Source organism: Lissotriton helveticus, chromosome 2_1 (assembly GCF_964261635.1).
Source record: "Lissotriton helveticus chromosome 2_1, aLisHel1.1, whole genome shotgun sequence".
Lineage (NCBI taxonomy): Eukaryota > Metazoa > Chordata > Amphibia > Caudata > Salamandridae > Lissotriton > Lissotriton helveticus.
In genome coordinates, this window is record NC_136059.1 from 1,761,616,500 (window position 1) to 1,761,638,966 (window position 22,467).

At 46.1% G+C, this 22,467-nt stretch overlaps 1 protein-coding gene across 3 annotated transcripts in view; it reads right to left on the reverse strand.

Moving 5' to 3' along the window:
- The window catches only part of C9orf72 (C9orf72-SMCR8 complex subunit), a 338,230-nt gene that overhangs the window by 134,973 nt on the left and 180,790 nt on the right, over positions 1-22,467 (reverse strand). For all 3 annotated transcript variants that reach the window (XM_078676720.1, XM_078676718.1, XM_078676719.1), the window contains exon 5: positions 9,017-9,089. In XM_078676720.1, the coding sequence (XP_078532846.1) occupies positions 9,017-9,089 (73 nt within the window). The remainder of the gene's footprint in view (positions 1-9,016; positions 9,090-22,467) is intronic.

Genomic DNA, 22,467 nt, shown 5'->3' on the forward strand with positions numbered 1-22,467 from the left:
ATAATTTGAAGAAGAAACACTCAGAGGTTTCTTCACGGGTGGTCATTCGATCGCTTCTCCTCCTTGGCAAGCAATTATGTCACACTGCCGCGCGTACTGAGGGATAACATCATAAATCAACAGCACGCATCTACAAGTCCAAACATTTGCTCACCTTAACCCCTTCGGTGCTACAGACGGCCCCTGGCCGTCATACGTCACGGTGGGCGTGTGCGGAGGATGACCGGGGGCAGGCAGAATTCCACCCAATCTCTCTGGGTTAAACGACATGCAACGCTCCTAGTCAGCACCGTTCAGACATACCAGTGGTGCTTGCACTGTAACCTGATGGCCCAAGGTAAGAGACATCCCAGCCAGGCCTGCATGTGCACCCCACCGCAGGAGGCAGAAGACACCGGAATCCATGGAAAGCTGGGCCCGATGTGCTTGCATTTTGTTTATTAGATGGACCACTTGTCGCCGGATCCACGTGGCCTGGGGAGGCCGGGCATTGGCGAACGGGACAGGAGGCTATATGATTTTTTTGAGATTCTGCCTTCGCGATCCTGCTGTTCTTGCAGTAATGACTGTGCGACCACCTCTCGTCTCCCAATGGTTGCATGGCGCATGTTGATCTGAGGCAGCAAACTGGCGGCAAAGAAACAGAACTGCCTCTTGCCATGTCCTGCCCGACGCCACCTCACTCAGTGACTTCGGCAAATGGATACAGTCACATAATGACGTGTCTGTAATTCTTGTTGCAACTTGCAGTCACATGATGCAATCGCATGATGCCGCCTCGTCCGGCTGGGCTGTCTGAGTGAGTCTCAGCAGCAGGCAGCTGTGACCAATGCGCAGTGCTGCAGCCAGCGCAGTGAGCCCCATTGAGTAAAACCTTTCAACTGTTAATACCAGCCAGGCAGCACTGCACAGGTGCAGTCAGTACAGTGCTGTACTCAATCAGACTCGCAGTGCGTGGTCCACGCTGCTTGCTTGAGAGTACTTCTTAGAGGATGGTACTCGTGTCTCGCTAGTCTGCCTCAGAGCCAGTTGGTGTAAGGAGTCACTATAAATGAATGACTAAGCATTTTAGCATTGTGATGTAGACCACCACACTAAAATGCGTTAGTTTAACGCCTGATACGTGGTATTTGGCAGGGCTGCACATTGTGCATGCACACACACACTCTCTTCAGAGACAATCAAGAATCAATCGTGTGACTGTACAGTTTGATCTTGCACTTCACACAATTCCACGCTTATTTAATTCCTAGAATGTTTTAGAAAGTTACAAGACCTCTTCAAAAACTACTATTCACACACCTGTTAGGACAACAAAGAATTTGCTAGCTTTGAACAAATGCCGTTCTAGTTTCTTGTCTGAACTTTTCCGTCTGAAATTTAACAGAAAAATCCCCTGCTTGACAACTTTCTTCACAACACAACTAAAAACATTGAACTTTGGCAACACATGGGGAGGATGTCCCAGCAGAAACTGGTGTCTGCATTTTGTAAACATTCTGTACTAAATCTGCCTTCATTAACAAACCAAATGATGCTCATACAAAGAGGTTTCAGTGAAAATGTATATTTTGCCTACTTTTTAGGTCTGCCTGTAGACTGCTTTATGATTAAGTATACCTCATGTCACAAATTCTTCTAAACGCCCTGAAGGACTGATCCTGATCCCTCTTGCACCCAGGACAAAGACGTAAACCCCAGTGGCCAGTTGGTTGACATTATGTCCAAGCTACAGGGGTTTAAGAAGCTGGAAGAGGCTCTTCCTACAACTGCCCAACTGGTCAGTGGCAACTGGACCTGGACTGGACCCTGCTGTTGGCCCATCCTGGCACCCTGTTAGTCTTTAGGTGCCTACCTCTTAGGACCTGGGGGTCTTTGGAAGTGTACTTCTGTGATGGATTGGGACTTAAAGTACTGAGTTAGAATGTATTTTTTTTTTACTAGGATGAACATGGTTGTTGTATCTGAACTGTGTTTCATTGTCGTCAGTCTCAAATTGTGCCTAGGTTCTACTTAACCGTGACCATTGACCATTATTGGCACTATGGCTTTTTGGCACTATTCCTACTTAAAACTGGACAACAATCATATCTCTAGTTCCCCTTAGATTGCTGTCATTTTGTTTATTAAATTGTACTATATTTTTCAAATTTGGTTAGGGTCTTTATTGTCTTGGCTGTCTATCTTGCTTTACATTTCAGTGCACTGGTCCAAAAGCTAAACTGTATGGAAATAAAGTAGCATGCAGACAGAAGACAAATTGCTTCACTCCACTTGGCTCCTATCGCAAAGCAGAGTGACACCACTCTCTAAAATCTCTCACATTAAAGTATAAATTGGTAGTAACACTTGTGATGGTTCTAAGGGTTTACCGGTGGTATTTGAATGATTATGCACCCATCCTTTTCAGATGGCGGAAAATCTAATCAGTACAAAAGTCACTGGAGCCATTCGTCCAATAGCCAAGATGTAGGAAGTCCCCATTTAGAGGTTGTCAAGGTTGTCCAACTATGACAATGCACAAGGACAGATGTAGAAACTGGTGCTTTCAGCATTATGGCTAAAATGGAAATGAATCACAAGTCATATTCTAGCCCAAAGAATTTGATTTTCAACAAATACCAGCTGAGTTTCTTTCTCTGAAGGAATCACTTTGATGATGATATAGTTTGATTGTCCAGCAATTTACTGTCTTTGAGTCTTTAGCTGGTAAATGCTTTGCCGCACCAATTCTGTTAGAAGCATAGTGCCTGCATGTATTTAGAAAAGTTCAACTTAAAACACTCCTGTTCGCACAGAAGTACAGCCAATCATCACTGTGATGTAGCTTGGCCCATCTACACCTTTCAGTATTCACTAGTTCAGTTTCTGTGTATGCTGGTGTGCCAGATAGAAGTTTAAAAGCCAACACCGATTCCCTGCATCTATCCAACTGCATTTAAATAATTTTGTTTGGCTGAGTTTAAACAGGTTGTATAAACTGTGAGGTGGGTTGGTGTTGGTAACGCAATAGTCTTGTTCACTTAGTAGTGGAGTTAATAGTAACTTTTCTTTTGTTTCATTCTCCCTGCTTCGTGCTACTGCCAACTCATGCAACACTATTAGAAGGAAGCATGGAACGTGTGTGGGCAGCATTGGCACTAAACTGTAATGTGTTTACACATGTTGTATCAAATCCCACAGACCCCGCATTAGCTCTGGTGCAATAAGCAGAGGCTTTCTCAAGAAAAGGGACATTTTAGACTACTTTTAGACCCATTAGTATCGAGGATTATGAACTGAAGGAGCACAAAGACATGGTATGACTGCCAGCAAGTGAGGTGAGACCTGCATAAGTGATGGATATATTTTAAAAATGCAGTCAGGAGTATGCCATGACTAACAGAATGAATAAAGGTGAGAGGATGAGAATGGTGGAAAGATGTTTGTCGTGGGCAAGAGATATAACATTATTTATTTAGTTTATTTTCAGAGTTTTATGTAGCGCAAACTTAGAAAAGTGAACTAGAGCTGTATTTGTTGAACTTCTTTTGCAAAAATATTACTGCAGGGACCTGCAGTATTATTGGCAAGCTGGTTCAATACAAGCATTGATCAGGTTTTAGAGAAGAAGGCAAGAAAGAAGACAAGTCAGTGATAGAAGGAGATTGAAAGGTCAGTGGACAGTCTATGTATCAAGGGAACTGAATTCAGAAAGGCAAGAGAATATTAGTGGAAGAAATAGAGAGCAGGCATGAGACGGGAAGAAGAGACTGAAGAGATATCAGAGGAATGCCTCATGGACCTCAACTTCACAGACAGTCTCAAAAGCCTGCAGAACATCGGACTCGCCCAACTCATCCAGGGCCAATGCACAACATTGAGCACACTCTGGACCCTATCTTATCCTCTAGCTACAAGGTGAAATTCAGCCACCCCACTCCACTCACATGGACAGACCACTCCATTGTGCACTTCCACATCTCAATAACTTAACACCTTGCCAGAAAACCCAGTGCACCCATATACAGCCAGAAGAAAGTGAAGGAAACAGACTGGATCAACACCCTCCATACCAACCAACCTGACACCACCAATAACCTAGACACCAACATAGGAACATTTAACAGTTGGATAACAAACTGTGCAAACACCTCTGCACCTATCAAGAACACCAAACAAAGGACAACCAACTAGGAGGCCAGTTGGTGCAATAACTACCTCACAGAATCCAAGCGCTTCTGCAAGCAACTGGATAGGAAATGGAGATCCAGCTGAGAGACCACCGCCAGAACCGGCTATAACGACACACTCAGATGCTACCACCACCAGCTGAAAGATGCAAAGAAAAGGGCGCTGGTGCTGAGAATCGAAACCAGCTCTATCAACAGCAAATAACTATTCTTCATAGTCAAAAAATTCTCCAACCCATCTGCTGCAATTAACACTATCACTCTCTCACAAGAACACTGCAACAGTCTCGCCAACTTCTTCCACAATAACATCTCCAAGATCTGTAACAATTTCAATCCCCAGCTCAACCCATCAGACAGCAAACCACCACCACCACCAAGGACGAATTCCTGACAGAGTGGAACCCACTCACCAATGAAAGCACAGCCACAATCATGAAGACGTTCCACTCAGGGCCCCCCACAGACCAGTGCTCTCACATCTACAACCTAGGAGGAATCATGCTCAGCAATGCTCCGACATCCATCATTAACACCTTCATCGGAACAGCTAAACAGCAACTTTCCCAGAGAGCTGCAAACAAGCCGATGTCAATGCCCTCTTCTGGAAACCATTGGACGACCCCAGTGAACTCAGCAACTACTGCCCCATCTTGCTTCTACTGTTCCTAGCCAAAGTCATGGAGAAAGCAATCAATGAATGAGTGCAATCTATAGCCACCTTGAGCTCTACCAACTTCTGGACACCTCTCAATCAGGTTTCCGCCGCAACCGCAGCACTGAGACTGCCCTCATGTCGGCAACAGATTATGTCCACATCATCCTTGAACTAGGACAAACTGCAGCGCTCATCCTACTCGACCTCTCCACCGCCTTCAATACCGTTTTCCACCCCACTTTCAGCACAAGACTTCATAAGAAAGGAAACCTAGGACTTATCCTGGACAACAAACTTACCATGGCATCACAGATAAAGGCTGTCACCTTCTCCTGCTTCCACATGCTATGTATGCTGTGGAAGATCTTCAAGTGGCTTCCACGGAACCCCAGACATACCGTCACACAGGCCCTCACCACAAGCAGCAGTAGAGAAAGCAGTCAACGAGTAACTCTCCAGCCACCTTGACCTCCACCAACTTCTGGACACCTTTCAATCAGGCTTTCATTGCAACCACATCACAGAGACTGCCCTCATCTTAGCAATAGTTGACATCCGTGCCATCCTCGACCTAGGGCACACCTCAGAGCTCATCCTATTTGACCTCTCCATGCAGCCTTCAACACTGTTTTCCACCACACTCTCATCACAAGACTTCACAACATATGAATTTAAGGACCAGAACTGAAATAGATATTCTCAATCCTTTTAGGAACAACCCAGCGGTTAAGACTCCCACAATTCAACAAGTAAATCTCCAGCCACCTCAAGCTCCACCAACTTCTGGACACCTCTCAGTCAGGCTTCCGCCGCAACCACAGCACCAACAGTGCCCTCATCTCAGAAATAGATGATATCCGTGCCATCCTTGACTTAAGGCAAACTGCAGTGCTCATCTTTTTCAACTTCTGCACAGCCTTTAACCCCATTTTCCACCAGAGTCTCATCACAAGACTTCACAACAAAGGAATACAAGGACCAGCACTCAAATGGATATTCTCAATCCTCACAGGAAAAAAACATAATTTAAGACTTTCACCAGTCAACTTGGAGTCCAAGGAAGTCATCTGCGGAGTCCAGCAAAGCTCATCACTCAGCCCCACTCTCTTCAACCTGTATGTGAAACCACTGGCCAACATCATCAGGACGCACAGAATCAGAATTGTCCCCAATGCCAACGACACAGTTCATCTTATCTTTAACTGACTAAACCACCACCACCACAACCAACTTTACAAACTGTAGAACTAGTGTGCTCACCTGGATGCATGAAAATTGCCTGAAGCTCAACACTGACCAGACGGAAGTAATCATCTCCGGGAACTAGAGGTCTCCCTGGGACTCCTCTTGGCGGAGCAAGGAACTAGGACCCCCCCCAACAGACCACACCAGAATCCTAGGACTTTTCCTAAACAACAAACTCACCATGGCATCACAGATCAACGCTGTCACCTCTTCTTGCTTCCACATCCTACATATGCTGTAGAGGATCTTCAAGTTGCTCCCATTGAACATTAGATGCACCATCACTAAGGCCCTCATCACAAGCAGACTGGACTAGGTCAACATATTAAATAGTAAAAAATGTATTCTGTTAGCCTCCGCTCTCCCCCATTTTGTCTGAACACCGATTTTGTGTTTCTGCAGGGACTTTTTGCAAAATCAGGAGTTACGTGTTCACTGAAACGCTGGTTGTGCTGATAATACTTGCGTACCAGAGTAGAGATCCTGCCCTGCCCAAAGGCCCGAGCACACAGATGTTTAATCTATAAGCCCACCAACGCCTGTAACCTCCCATGCCTATCTACAAAGATGACGTGGGTGGGGGTTTATCAGGAGATGGCAGTCTGCATTTTATCATGACAAAGTGGTTTCCAATGTGTTTCACGAGGCACCAAACTGTATACATTGTGTGTTTGAACTTGTGCTGATCAGTTGCCTCCCTCGGGCACTTGCAGTGTCTGAATGATGGGACTCCTCTCATGAGTGAAATAAACTTGTATTTTGTTTCCACCTCAGTGTTGATCCTCATTTGTGAACCTGTAGATAGAGGGTGTCCCTGCACCAGTGAGACTGATAGAAATCTCACTTCTACAAACACACTCTACACAGGAATCCCAACCCACTTACTTTGCAGACTCTAAATCACTCAGAATGCTGCAGTCAGACTAGTCTTTGACCTCTCTTGCCACACCCACGACACTTTGCACCACAGAGAGCTCCACTGGCTCCCCATCCAGAAACGCTGCCAATCCAAACTTTTTAGCAGCACACTGCACAACATAGGACTCACATACCTGAGCCACCACCTACACTTCCACCAAACTACCTGACAACTACGTTCAGCATCACTCTCACTTGCATCCACAGAAGCAGAACTGGAGGTCGTTCATTGTCATTCATAGCAGCAAAGACATGGGACTACCTCCCCCAACACACTAGGTCCTCCTCCTCGCTTCTCAGGTTCTTAAAGAGGCTGAAGACCAGGCTCTTCAACTAATCAATATCCATGCGGGACCTGAAGAGACATCCTGTAATTCAGGCTCTCTCTCTCTTACACACCTACTCAGCACCTAGATACCCTCACGGGTGACAAACTGCGCTCTACAAATCAACTAAACATAACAGTTTGAAGCTTCATTAAAAAGAAAGTAGAAAATGTGAGTTAGTAAGAGAGATTGTACAGAAGACATACAGGGAGGAATTACAGAGAGAAAGAGAGAAAAGAGAAAGCTAGAGTTCAGGTACACATCCCATTGCTGAATAAACCCTCCTCGATTGCTTCAACGCTAGCCAACTACAGACCGATCAGCCTTTTACCATTCCTGGCCAAGGTCTTGGAGAAACTCATCAACAGATGCCTCACTAAATACCACAACACTGGTTTCAGACCCAACCACAGCAAAACAACCTGCCCCATCGATGTCCTTGATGTCATCTGCATGGAGGAGACATCCTAGCCATCACCCTTCTTGATCTCCCCACAGTGTTTGACACGGTCTCCCACCCCAACCAATGCCTGCACAACATCGGAATCCAAGGGCATGCCCTTCGATGGATTTGCCCCATCCTCACTAGAGGGACCCAATCTGTCAGTCTGGCATTATACACATCGGATGCCCACAACCTCATTTGCAGAGTTCCACAAGAATCCTCCATGAGACTGACCTCTTGAACACATATATGATACCTCTTGAATGCATATTCTGCTCTCACAACATCAACGTCCTCTCCTTTGCTGTCGACACCCAACTGAAAATGGTCCCTTACGGAGAAGACGCCCATACCCAGATCAAGCCCAATGTTGCATGACTGAAATTTGCCACTGGATGAGAACCAACTGCCTGAAGCTGAACACCAGCAAAATAGGAATTAGGCTCTATGGGAAAAGAACTTCACCATGGGACGCCAATTGTGAGAAAACAGAACTTGGACCGACACTGACCCTCACCAACCAAGCCAAGAACCTCAGGATTGACATCAACCGGAAACGTGACATGACCACCCAAGTCAATGCCTCATGTTTCCAGACCCTGAAAATGTGGAGGAAGATTTTCAAATTTCTCAATGAAAACAGTCATGCATGTTCTCGGCAAAAGCAAGCAGGACTATTGGAAATTTCTCTATGCCTGGATCAATAAAAATGTTGCCACAAGGCTGCAGACCATTCAAAACTCGGCGGCCGGAATCACTTTGCACCTTCCATACCACACTCACATCACATCTGAAGAACCTCCACTTACTTCCCGGACACACGCTAGCACAATTCAAACTCTTTACTCACACTTGCAGGGTACTGCATAACACTGGCCCAGCATACCTTAACAAGCGCATCTGCTTTTACAAACTTCCAACGTCTGCTTGTCTGGAATCCAACTTGCACACATCCCACACATACAGGAAACCAGATCTGGTGGTCAAGCATAACCCTACTTCGCTCCTAAAGCATCGAACGACCTGCCGCTACACATAGGAGCCTTCTCACTACTTGAATTTCGCAAGAAGCTGAAGACCTGAATTTTTTAGTAGTCCCACTAGGCCCTAGGTTTGGCTTGACTCACAGCTGCTCAGCACTAGGATACCCTCCTAGGTGATAGTGCATTCTACAAATCTATATCACATAACATATATTACACAGATATATTCCTCCAAATCCGAGTAAAATGCTGAATGACAAAATTCATACCTTGTTAACTTTCTCTGCGTTGCTCCCAACAACTATGGAACAGCCACATGTTTGCAGGTGAGAGCTGATGGCACTACAAGTAAAAAAATAACAAGGTAATTATCTGAATGAGACATAAAGACCTGTGATCTACAGAGCTGTAAAAGACGTATAGTGACTCGTGCTTTATTTTTAACATAATGGTCACAATATACTGGAGCGCCGTAAATGGTGGCAGCTATGGGTGCATGTGACCTGGCAATCGCAAGAGGGGACTTCACTTTAAATTTAGACCTTTATACCAAGCCCTCTCACTTTGCTAATTCTTCTCATTTAAAACTGAAACTTTTCCCCACTATATTATTTGTGGTGAGGTTTAGACAACAATGAAGGTATTTGCACCTTTTCGAAACAGGCAAAAACATTCTTTGTAATGGGTTGCTAGATCTACTACTGGGCCAGCTAGGGAGGAAGTAGTTCTACCATGTGGAGGAAGGCAATATTTGCTTACAGTGAGTACCCTTGTCTGTATCCAGGGCACTGGGTTTGGTTGCATTATGAATATTTAAGAACATAAAAAAAATTCAAAGTAAGTATAACACAAACGGCCAAGAGCCCTGCTTTTGATTGATATATTACTTTATCTCTGCATGTTACTTAGATTCCCATATTTATTTAGACATTACCGTTTTGGTTTTGATTGGGATTATGTTGCTCATTTGTCTTTTCTATGATTTCAACTTTAGAACCTACAATTTACATTACAAGTATACACATTGTTCACAGCTAGCCAGAGAGTCAAGTAGGATTACGGAGATCAACTTCATGGCTTAAACACAGATTGCCACAAATGACACTCGGCAAAAGATTCATGAGAATCCAGGCCATGGACAATGATTCAACCCAATGGAATTAAATAAAAGGCAAAGTCATTTAGCACAAACACTCAGAAACATAGTACACTGCAAAGGTCCTTGTAATGACCAGGCAGATTTAGTTCTATCCATTAGTGAATATAAACCCTCAATAAATAAATAAATAAAAAGGCTAGACCGATCTTTACCGACAAAACACAAAGACACCAGAACACCTTAACCTATGGGTGTGATACCTGAATACAGTAACCAAACTGACATTCAACAGAAACGTTGGATAAAATATTTTTGTCGGACGATATTTTTCCTGGAGAGGTTATGCAATGCCACCCATTTACAAAACTTGACACACATCAACATGCAAAATAGCGGATTTTACTTAGAAAGTAATAGAATTTGAACAATGTACGTGACAGTGTGAGTAAAAGGAATAATACAAACAGGTATCCTCCGTATTCATCTGAAATTAATACAAGGAAATGGATAGAATGCAAAATATAACCTGTTTTACAAAAGCTTAGTATATTTATGAAACACAAAATGTGCAGCACAATATACAGGTACATCCTTGGTTTTTATAGAAAAAGCAGACGCATTTTTCATTCCGTGTGACGGATTGGCATACATTTGTGTAATACTTCCACATTTAGCAAATCACACAACATAGAACGGGGCAGTTCAAAACTTAATAGGATATACGAGCTTCAATAACCTAAATACACACAACAAACCAACCCTGGAAAGGTGCACTATTAGGTTTTGTGAACCCCTCCTCATCAGCAAGTGAACTCGTCAGAATCATAGGCTTAGATGCACTCTTTTTAGAGTTGTCTCCTACTTAGATTTTTGATCAATATGACCGTATTTACAACTGTGAATTTGATTACTTTAACAGTTCGTTTGTCCAGCTTCTAGACTCCAAACCAGATCAGTGATTAGCAAAAAGAAAGAGCGAATCGGTCACAACCCATCCTTAGGTAACGACAAGTGAAAAGAAGCAACTGGAAACATTTTAACCATCAGAAAACCTAACCCGTTTCTAGCTGGCATCACATCTTTTGTGTCATTCTGTCTTTTGTCTTCAAAACATTTTTAAATGGTCAACTGCATCATGGCTGCTGTGTTATAAGAAATATGCTAAGCGTATCCAATGTATGGCCCATTTAACAACCTCCCATTTGTATTTTGAGGTGGTGGCTGTGCAAAAGTGTTGCAACGTATAGTTTGCTAGTTGCCATGCTGTTTGCATACGGCTTCATTGTTCAAAGCAATAAGAAAAAGCAACTTACCTTTGGTAAGAGTCTATCTGTTGGATACTCCACCTGCAGATTCCTCATCTTTTGAGGAGTATCACAGGGGTGTCAGACTGAATCTTGAAACTTGTCCAGTAGCTATTGGCTATCTATCTATCTACACACACACACACACACACACACTTATTAAGAAGACTCACCAAATAACCTGTTATGCAACAGGAACACTGGCGCCTTGCAGATTTGTGCCCCGACACTCTTCTTGACAGGCTCCGCCTTGCAGATTTCTGTCACCGGCATTTCTCTTCCTATGCCGCTGTCTTGAAGCTTTCTGTCACCTGTACTCCTCTTCTTGCAAATGTAGAGTTAGAAGACTTGGCCCTAGTGTAATGAGCTCTTATGCCTTCTGGAGGTTCCTTGTGGGCCAAAGCATAGCACATTTTGATGCACAAGATGATCGTCCTTGATAAAAGTCCTTTTGTACATTGCCTTGCCTTTCATCTTGCCGATATAGCTGATGAGGAGTTGGGTATCCAATAGGAACTCCTCCTTTCTGTCCACGAAGAGGCTGACTGCTCGCTTGGGATCTAGTCTGTGAAGCTCTTTTCTTTTTTCATGGGTTGTGGGGAGGGTAGCCAGTTAATGGATTGGCCCAGGTTGAATGGGGTAACCACTTTTGTCAGGAAGGCAGCTCTGGTTCTGAGGACCAGTTTGTAAGGAAAAGAAGAAGTGAAAGGGGGTTTCATACACAATGCTTGCAACTTGCTCACATGTCTTGCAGGCGTAAAGGTGATGAGAAAAGCGGTTGTAAAAGTAAGCAGCTGCAATGGGCAACTGTGCAATGGTTTAAACGGAGAACACATTAAAAACGTAGGAACAAGATTTAGGTCCCACTGAGCATTATAAACTGATGAAGGAAACTTGTGTGCGAGACCTTTCAAAAAAATGCATAACTATAGGTAATTTAAAGAGGAATGGTTTGTCAGGAAAGCACACAGAGGCTGATAAAGCTGATAATTAGCCCTTAGCTACTTCGCACCCTTGTTGAGCTAAAGATAAGGAGAAATGCAAGATGTCAGACAGGTGGGCCTGGAGAGTGTCGTCAGACTTGTTTGCATGCTACTTTACATATCTATTCCATCTCCCTGAATACACCATTTTTGGGGAATGTCGACGGGGGTTCCAAAGATGACATTCACCACTTCAGGAGGGAAGGAAGGTGAAGAAAATGACTTCAGGTTACCCCATTCAATCTCCAGGCAGGAAAGCGGAGCCTCTGGATAATGGGGTGCAGCACCCGCTCCTGCGATTGCGAGAGGTGGTCTTCCATGTGAGGGAGACGGAGTGGGGGCACAGGGAGAGGATTATCAGGTCTGCATACTACACTCTTTGTGGCAAGTACAGGGCTATTACTAGCACTTTGGTCTGGTCAAGGTGAACCTTCCTGAAGACCTTAGGAATCAAGGTTTTGGGAGGAAATGCATGGTGAAGTGGGAAGCTCCATGTCAAACGAAACTCGTGCCCCAAATTTCCCTATAGCAGATACCGGATGGCACAATTTTCAGGCAGTGATTGTTCTTTCGAGTGGCAAAGAAGTCCACCATAAGAGTGCCCCAGAGACTGAACAGATATTGGACCACATCCGGATGAAGGCTCAACTCATGATCGGTAAACTTAATACTGAATGAGACTGTCCACTCGCACAGAGTTTGCCCGATAGGCGGTCGGCTAAAAGCAAGATCCAAAGGTCCAGAGCCCAGGACCAGAGTCATAGTACTTCTTGGCAGAGAAAGTGTGACCCGACTGTCCCCTGCTGGATGATGAACAATATCCTGGTCATAATGTCCATCAAGATTATTATAATTACTATTATATAAGGATTTGTAAAGCATGTCAGCTACTCTAAAGAGTGTTTCGGTGCTAAATAGCAAGTCTGATCCATAAATAACAGTGGTACTAAAAAGCAGAACTTAAATGCCAGATCTTAAGAAGTCTCTTAACTGTCGGAATATCCCTATAAGCACAAAGATGAACTGGAAGGCCATTCCACTCCTCGGCAGACAGATAAGACAAAGAGCTACAGCCCCACTTTTTCCATCTGACGGGTGGAGAGGCTCCCAGCAAGGCGTTGGCTGAACGAAGAGACTGTGCTGGTTGGTAAGGTGTAAATCTATCAGACAGATACTGAGGGCCTTTAAGATAGAAAGCTCTATGTGCCAGTACTAGACCTTTAAATCTCACATGTTCTTTTATAGGCAACCAGACCAGTTCCTTTAAACTTGGTTGAATGTGGGCTCTCCTTTGAAGACGTAATAAAAGCTTGGCAGCAACATTCTGCACGAGCTGTAGTCTCTTCAGGAGGTAGGCCCCAGTATAAAGAGTTGGCGTAATCCAGCCATAATGTAATCAAGGCCTGGATCACGGTTTTCTGTAGTGGGAGAAGGAGGAGAAAGAGAAACTTTTTTAGAATTTTCAACAGGACAAAGCAAGTTCCAACTACCCTCGCAACCGGAGGGGCGAAGGAAGCCCTGGTATCAAAGGTAACCCCAAGATTGCGTGCTACAGTAGTGGGGAAGAGGAGGAGGCTGCCCATTAAGGGAAAAGAGGAAGGCCTTGAGAGCCTGCCAGATTATCCACAATTCTAGCATAGTGATATGAAGCGTCTGGCCTTCTGGAGAGCAGAGGCCTATAATCTCCAGCTGCTCCAGATGGGCTCCCCACCCTAGAGTGAAGGCAACCATGATAACTGTGGCCACCGCTGGTGAGTGTTGGAACGGCTTCCCATGGGAGACATTGACTTCCAAATTTCAAAAGCAAGTGTGGTGCAGTGACCTTGGAGATCATAACAGTGCTGTTATGCTTCCAATTGTGTTGGAACCACAGCCTGCAGAGGTACCACTAGAGGACCCTCATGTGCCAGTGTGCACGAGAGACCAACAGGATGAAGTAAGCGAGCAACCAAAGGAGGTGTAAGGCTATCAACATTGGCATGTGTGGGCCATTCTGAAACACTGGAAACAAAGCCCTAATGTCCTGGACCCTCAGATAGAGGGAAAGCCTTGACTCAATGTGGTGTCCAGTGCTGCCCCTATGAAGGCCTGTAGACTGAAAAGCCTAGATCGAACAGAACAGCAATGTGGCCTTCATCTGCAGCTGTCGTGACAGCATCTCTGGAGAACTGGCCTTGACGAGCCAGTGGTTTAGGTAAGGGAATGCTGGTATTTCCGCCCATCTGAGATGTGCTGCGTCCACCACATCACCTTTGTGAACACCTGAGGTGAGAAATCCTGCCAAACAATAGCTCCTAAAACTTGCAGTGTTAGGACCCCACCGTAAAGCAAAGGTACTTCCAGTGCAACTGCAGAATAGGCAGTGGAAATGGGCATCTTTCAGGTCAAAAGACACCATCCAGTATTGCACTTCCAGTGCAAGTTGGATCTGAACTAGGGACAGCCTCATGAACTTTTCCTTTATAAGGAGGTAGTTCAGAACCTCGAGGTCTAGAGTCAGATGAAGATGCCGTTCTTTTTGGGGTCCAGGAAGTACTGCAAATTGCACCCCTGATCCTGTTCGTGCTCCAGTACCATCTCCACTGTGTCTTTTTAGAAGTAAGACCTCTGCCTTCTGTTACAGGACTATGAGGTGGTCTACAAAGAGTGAGTCCTGGGATGGGAGAAAGGGTAGCGGAGCCTGTTTAAAGAGTAGGAATAAAAGATGCTGCCTGACGTGGCAGCAAACACTGTGCACTAGTGTCCCGTAGGACTAAACAATGTAATCAAGAGATAATCCGTAATCAATCACAATACAAAAAAATTCTTCATGTGAGCAAAAACGATTGTATTCATCGAGAATGCATTAGATCATTATTATAAACAGGTTGTATATACAATAATTGTCAATGGCTTGTTAGCAACTGAATTAATGCCAGTATACAGTCTTTTCATCATGACCTTTACAATGACAAATACATTAATATAATACAGTTTGCAAATGCTTGTGAACAGCCCGATGCATTTCGGGACATTGGTGTCCCTTCTTCAGGGGAAATCTACAAGAAAAACAAGATACAACTAACTACTAATGAAATACAGTCATGATGTAATGACTGTATACTGGCATTAATTCAGTTGCTAACAAGCCATTGACAATTATTGTATATACAACCTGTTTATAATGATAATCTAATGCATTTTCGATGAATACAATCGTTTTTACTACACATGAAGGGTTTTTTTGTATTGTGATTGATTACTGATTATCTCTTGATTGCATTGTTTAGTCCTACGGGACACTAGTGCACAGTGTTTGCTGCCACGTCTTGACAGACAGCAAGTGTTACACTGTAGCACCATTGGACTATAAACGTTCAAATCTTATATTTCACGATTCATTATTAAAATTAGAGGTGTGCTTTCCCACCCCATTTCCTTGTTTAAAGAGTAGGGCATACCCCCTTTCCAAAATTTGCAAGACCCATAGGTCTGAAGTAATGGCCCTCCAGGCTGGTGGAAAGGAGGAAACCCGCCCTCCAACAGGCTCCTTGTGTTCCAACAACAGGGATATAGGGCTGCTGCCCAGCAGTGGCTTGGAGGAGAAGGAGGAGGAAGGGATGGAGTGGAAGGGCTTGTGCCCTATTTTCACCTCAGCCTCCATAATGTCTGTACAGTGTATTTGCTGTTGCAGCTGGAAGCATTGCTGCTGACCGCTTTGAAGGAAAAGATGTGTGAGAACACACAGAATAACTGGCGGTAGTCTCTCTGTGTTGTTTTTAGGTCTCGTCCTTTTCCATTGCGAAGCAATGGGAAATGGAGAATTCATGTGCTCCATCGGATAGTCAAACCACCACTTTTTTCCGTGGCGTTTTCTTCGAGTGCACGTACAGGCACGCGCATTTGGCCCATACACTTTCATGGCCATCTGTTCCTGTTCCTAATGGCCCTCCCCCAGCACAGAGCGCGCATCGCGGCCGCACAGCACATCAAAGGGCTTCGCCCAGCGAGAGCTCTGCGGCTTCTCGGCTTCTCCTCCCCTAACTTCCTTGCATTTCTCCTCCCCCTCCCCAGCCAGCTTCCCCCAGGCCAGAAAAGTACATTGTCATCACACTGTTTGTTTCATTCAGTTCGTTACCTCCTCTATGCTGTCTATACATAAAACAAACGTATTTGCTACTTTTTACCAGTCTTGGTAAAGCCAACAGGTCCAGCATAAAAGCATTTGTGAATGCAGCTAAATGATTTGCCTACATGGGCTACCAGCTGCGATACAACGGAAGCACAGTGAATCACACATGCTTTCATCCATCCCCAGAGCACTCTGATCTTTAATTGGCAATCGGTAGCAACATGTAAAACCTGTAAAGATTTACAGAATACTATGATTGGACATTAGGGCCGAGAACATACCCTATTTATTAATTGCACAACACTTTTAATTAAATTACGAGTTATCCTCTAATCAAACGTGGCCACAGGAGTTCTCTTTTAATGCTTTTCTCACTAAACAGTTACCTTTCTGTCTCTCGCGCCTTTTTCTGTTCGTCTTTCTTGCTCAAAGTTAGTCTTCTTGGCTTAATTGCTTTAAATTGACGCCCCCTTTATGATTCTCATTTTCGCTGTCGCTCTGTTAGTCAACATTATGCGTCCCTTGATCTCTCTTCTCTTTTTTTGCTCTCCTCTTCCTTGCTCCATTTTACTTCCTCGTTCGCTTTTCCCCTCTTCCCTGAATCCCTCATCTCCTTTTCTATCCCTCTCTTCCTGGGCACCCCTGGTAGAAAACTGACTTTTGTTCTAATTCATTGCCCGTGGTCAGGCCCGTGTAATATATCCTGTTCTCAGACAGACCTGGACTTCTTTTTCCCGCTGCCTCCTACCTTCGCCTCTGACTGTGAGACTGCATCCCAGACGTTTGCATTCGTCTTAAAATGTTCAATGTGCTTCTTTATTTAAATAAACTTTATTAATCTGTTGATATGCACGTTCCTAAGCAGTCACTGTCACCCTCGAATTTTTAAACAGCTCGTGCTACCACGTAATTCATAAAAGAAGGAAGATCGATAAATTCATTCAAAACTGACCCAGAACATAGCGTTCAGCTATACCCAGCCTTAACCAACGCAAACATTCTGCCGTCAGCACAATCACTACATCAGCAGGACACACAATGACAGTCAGAGGAGCCGGAATAGCTAACGTCATTTGCATGGTGTCGCAAATTCATCATTCCTTCAATCAACTCACCGGACCCCCCCCCCCCCACAAGCACTCCCTCCCCGCACCTCTTGTGTCCCCACAGGGAGGAGCAGTGCAAGCTTCCCTCACACACAGAGCAGGTACAGCACAGGCAGCTACAGTGCAAGCTTCCCTCACACACGGAGCAGGTACAGCACAGGCAGCAACAGTGCAAGCTTCCCTCACACACAGAGCAGGTACAGCACAGGCAGCAACAGTGCAAGCTTCCCTCACACACAGAGCAGGTACAGCACAGGCAGCAACAGTGCAAGCTTCCCTCACACACAGAGCAGGTACAGCACAGGCAGCTACAGTGCAAGCTTCCCTCACACACGGAGCAGGTACAGAACAGGCGGCAGCAGTGCAAGCTTCCTCACACACAGAGCAGGGACAGCAGCAGTGCAAGCTTCCCTCACACACAGAGTAGGTACAGCACAGGCGGCAGCAGTGCAAGTTTCCCTCACACACAGAGCAGGTACAGCACAGGCGGCAGCAGTGCAAGCTTCCCTCACACACAGAACAGGTACAGCACAGGCGGCAGCAGTGCAAGCTTCCCTCACACACAGAGCAGGTACAGCACAGGCGGCAGCAGTGCAGCACAGGCAGCAGCATTGCAAGCTTCCCTCACACACAGAAAAGGTACAGCACAGGCAGTAGCAGTGCAAACTTCCCTCACACACAGAACAGGTACAGCACCGGCAGCAGCAGTGCAAGCTTCCCTCACACACAGAGCAGGTACAGCACAGACAGCAACAGTGCAAACTTCCCTCACACATAGAACAGGTAAAGCACAGGCAGCAGCAGTGCAAGCTTCCCTCACACACAGAACTGGTAGAGCACAGGCGGCAGCAGTGCAAGCTTCCCTCACACACGGAACAGGTACAGCACAGGCGGCAGCAGTGCAAGCTTCCCTCACACACGGAACAGGTACAGCACAGGCGGCAGCAGTGCAAGCTTCCCACACACACAGAGCAGGTAGAGCACAGGCGGCAGCAGTGCAAGCTTCCCTCACACTCAGAGCAAGTACAGCACAGGCGGCAGCAGTGCAAGCTTCCCTCACACACGGAACAGGTACAGCACAGGCGGCAGCAGTGCAAGCTTCCTCACACACAGAGCAGGGACAGCACAGGCAGCAGCAGTGCAAGCTTCCCTCACACACAGAGCAGGTACAGCACAGACAGCAACAGTGCAAACTTCCCTCACACATAGAACAGGTAAAGCACAGGCAGCAGCAGTGCAAGCTTCCCTCACACACAGAACTGGTAGAGCACAGACAGCAACAGTGCAAACTTCCCTCACACATAGAACAGGTAAAGCACAGGCGGCAGCAGTGCAAGCTTCCCTCACACACGGAACAGGTAGAGCACAGGCGGCAGCAGTGCAAGCTTCCCACACACACAGAGCAGGTAGAGCACAGGCGGCAGCAGTGCAAGCTTCCCTCACACTCAGAGCAAGTACAGCACAGGCGGCAGCAGTGCAAGCTTCCCTCACACACGGAACAGGTACAGCACAGGCAGCAGCAGTGCAAGCTTCCTCACACACAGAGCAGGGACAGCACAGGCAGCAGCAGTGCAAGCTTCCCTCACACACAGAGCAGGTACAGCACAGGCGGCAGCAGTGCAAGCTTCCCTCACACACAGAGCAGGTACAGCACAGGCGGCAGCAGTGCAAGCTTCCCTCACACACAGAACAGGTACAGCACAGGCGGCAGCAGTGCAAGCTTCCCTCACACACAGAGCAGGTACAGCACAGGCAGCAGCAGTGCAAGCTTCCCTCACACACAGAGCAGGTACAGCACAGAAAGAAGGGGAAGGGGTTAAGTCAACAAGGACTACAGGTAGAAAGGGCGTGTTTTATGCACCGCTTGCAGGTTGTCAAAACACATAAATTGAAGGCATTGTCATTTAGAATGCCAGTAGCTCTCAAAATCTCGCAAATACGAGACCTATTGCATTGCAAATGCTTGTTTGAGGTGCAGCAATCTAGTTGTTGCCTTGCTCTTCTTGAGCCTCTCCAAGGTGGAGTCGACCTTTGTGCCATAGAGATGGAAACCATCAAAGGGGAGATCCATTACAGTTGGCTGCATGTCCTGAGAGAATCCAGAATTTCTCAGCCATGTGTGGCGAGAGATTTTGAGGTTCCCATAGTCCTGGTGACAGACTCTGCTGTGTGCAGGCTGGGCTGTAGGAGCGGTTTTTCTGCAGCTTGCCCATCCCCTCTGAACTCTGAAAAGTGGAGTTGCAAATGGTCTGGAAGTTTAGGTAATACTGTTTGTGCCATGTCCGAAGTGCGTGCATGTCGCATCTGAGGAGTCAGAGTCAGATGGCGTTGAGCTTCTCGAGGGACATTCTGCCAGCTGAAAAGGACTTTTTTGTGTATTGCTCCAAGTCTTTGGATTCACTATCAGATGGAGTAGTAGGGAAGGCACCTTGTGACAGATTTGAGGAGCAAGAAGTTTGAACAACCACACTTTATAGCGAAGGGTGGGAAGAGAGTAAAGATGGGTCTCCATGTGCGGGTCTATAGTGCCTTGCAATTGCTCTGTTGGCCTGTGGTGGAAGTCATAGGCTAATCCAGGTGGCAAGGATAGGTTCTGTGAGGGCTTATTTAACAGGAGCAAAGGCACCGTAGTCTGTGTTGAGCTATACAGAACATCAGTAAGGAGGTTAGCTTTTGTCTCAGTAGTTGGAAGTTGCAAATCCTTGACAGTTTCTTGACCTCAGGTGGAGGAATACAGCCTCCATTTTGGTGACGTTTCTGAAGCATTTGTGTCTTTTAAACATTGCAAAATCTAGGACAAAGGTGAATGATTGCCCATCACCATGATCTGTGTCTTGGCAGGGGTCCTTACAGGGATCAGAGTATCTGAGGAACCACCCTTCTTCTATAAGCCGCTGAGCCTCACAGCGTGAACCGTGTTGAGTTACTTCAGGTAGAGTTAAAGCATCCAACTGTATCAGCTTGCGCCTTAGTGAGGTCAGTTGTGGTGCCCGAAGAGTCTAATGATGCGCTGGTGTAGCTGCTTACGGGGCCAGGGAGGTAATAGTGTTTGGCTCCAAAGGTGATGAGCCTGATTGGAGGCGGCTGCAGCGCTGAACATGCTGGAGTAACTGGAGTCTTGTGAAGGATATGGGACCAGGTTACCAGCGACAGTGGGATAAATAGAGTGAAAGGAGCCGGATGCAGGTTGAATCAAATAAGCACCACTAAGTGGGGTGCTAACTTCAACTAACATGGCCAGTAAACTATGGTAGCAAACGATACGTTGAAAAACGCAAGCAAAAAGTGTCTATGCACCTAGATGTGTTTAAAAAAGAAAAAGGATTTGAAAAAGTACTGACTCTAAGTAAAGGTGGTAACTTATATTTTTACACGGAGTAAACGAAGCATTAAGAAACAAGCATATCAAAGAGAAAACAAAATTGTCAGCCTGTTTAGACATAAAAAGGTTTGATACAAAAAGGAAGACAGACGTGCAGTTCTAGCAAATATTCACCCTCGCCGCGTGCACACTGATGTTGGAGGCGAACGTGCTTCTTACTGAGATGTTCGAGAAGGGAACCATGTTGCGCACTTCACATTAAAGGCTGGCTCAAGCCGCCTCAGTGAAGCAGCCCAGTGAGTCGCAGCTCTCTATCGCCGCTCCGGCCCGCACCTCTCGGAGCGTGGCATCTTCAAAACCAAATGAAGCCGGATTCAATTATGGCTCCGGCATCCGGGGAATAGCTGCAAGGAGAGAGATATAATCCGAGGCAGCTCGAAAACGGCGCCCTCGAGATAGGAACTCAGAAACAGAATTTGTATTTGCCATCACGCTCGTCTGCCCCTGTCCCTCAAGGAGCGCAATCGCCACAGCGAGATACGGAGTCCAATTAAAAGAAGGAACAGCAGCTCTGCCAGCCAAATCAAACGGAGTGACCAATGAAATGTGCAAACGCTGGCAATGGATTTTTTTGTTCAAGAAGTGTCTTCTTTTCTTTAAAAAAAAAAAAAAAAAAAAGGACAATTTACAAAGCACTCAAGTAGTATGTGTCGCAGCTACTGTAATGCTCTGACTGCTGAGCAATACAAAGTAGCACACGCTTACAAGCAAAGGAGTGATCTTCACTTACTGATGTCAATAAGTGCCAATGCGAACACCTGTTACACTATCGTTCTAGCCAATCACTATTTGCGGCGCAAAAAGTAGATACGTGTATCAGGAACGCGTCATCACAGTGGGCTTTGCAGGCGGAGCGCAGACCCGCGCGCGCCTGTTTCGTGCGCCTGTAGTAGTTAATAAGAATGAATTTAAAATGATATTTCTCGACGTTGGTGCGTCATTTGGTTGCAAGCTGCACTAATTGAATCAGATTTCCTACACCGACAATACGAGTACCGGAGTAGCCTCAGTCTTGGGAATCAACATAGTCCGGATATGTCAGAAATAAGACGGGGCATTAGTTGTAAGAAGCACTTTTTTTACAGCTACGGAGGGACCACGCTGGGAGCCACAAATAACTGATATGGAACGTACGAGCATATATATATATATATATACTAGCAGCCCGTCCCGACCTTGTCCGGGTGCTTTCAGGCTTCCCCCTACCCCCGCCTGCCCTGACATTGCCCAGCAGCCCGTGCCCCCGCCCGCCCCGTCCCCCGGCTGCCGCCTGGCCCGACCCTCGCCTGGAGGTGTTAGTCTCGTCCCCCTCCTTCCCCGATCCCCGCCTGCCCCGACATTGCCTTTAGTAACTCCCCGTCCCCCGCCTGGCCCGACACCCGCCTGCTAACATCATTCTCCGCTCCTGAGTTGACAGGTCCTCGCCGCTCTGCTCCTCACCGCCTGTCCGCCGCCGCACCTCCCCCGCGCCATGTCCGCCTCTCCGCTGGTCTCTCACCGCCGCTGGCCTGTCCGCTGCTGCTCACGTGACCACTCCTCCCCCGCGCCGTGTCCGCCGGTCCTCTGACGCCGCTCTGATGCCGCTCCTCGACGTGAGCACGCACGTCGCGGCCGGCGCTACTTTGTGGGGACTATTTTTTTTTTTATTAATTTTTTTAAATAAGTTTTTTTTTTAATGGTTTATATAGCCTATAACCATCTACACACCCTGCCGATTTCTACGGTGTATCGGGTG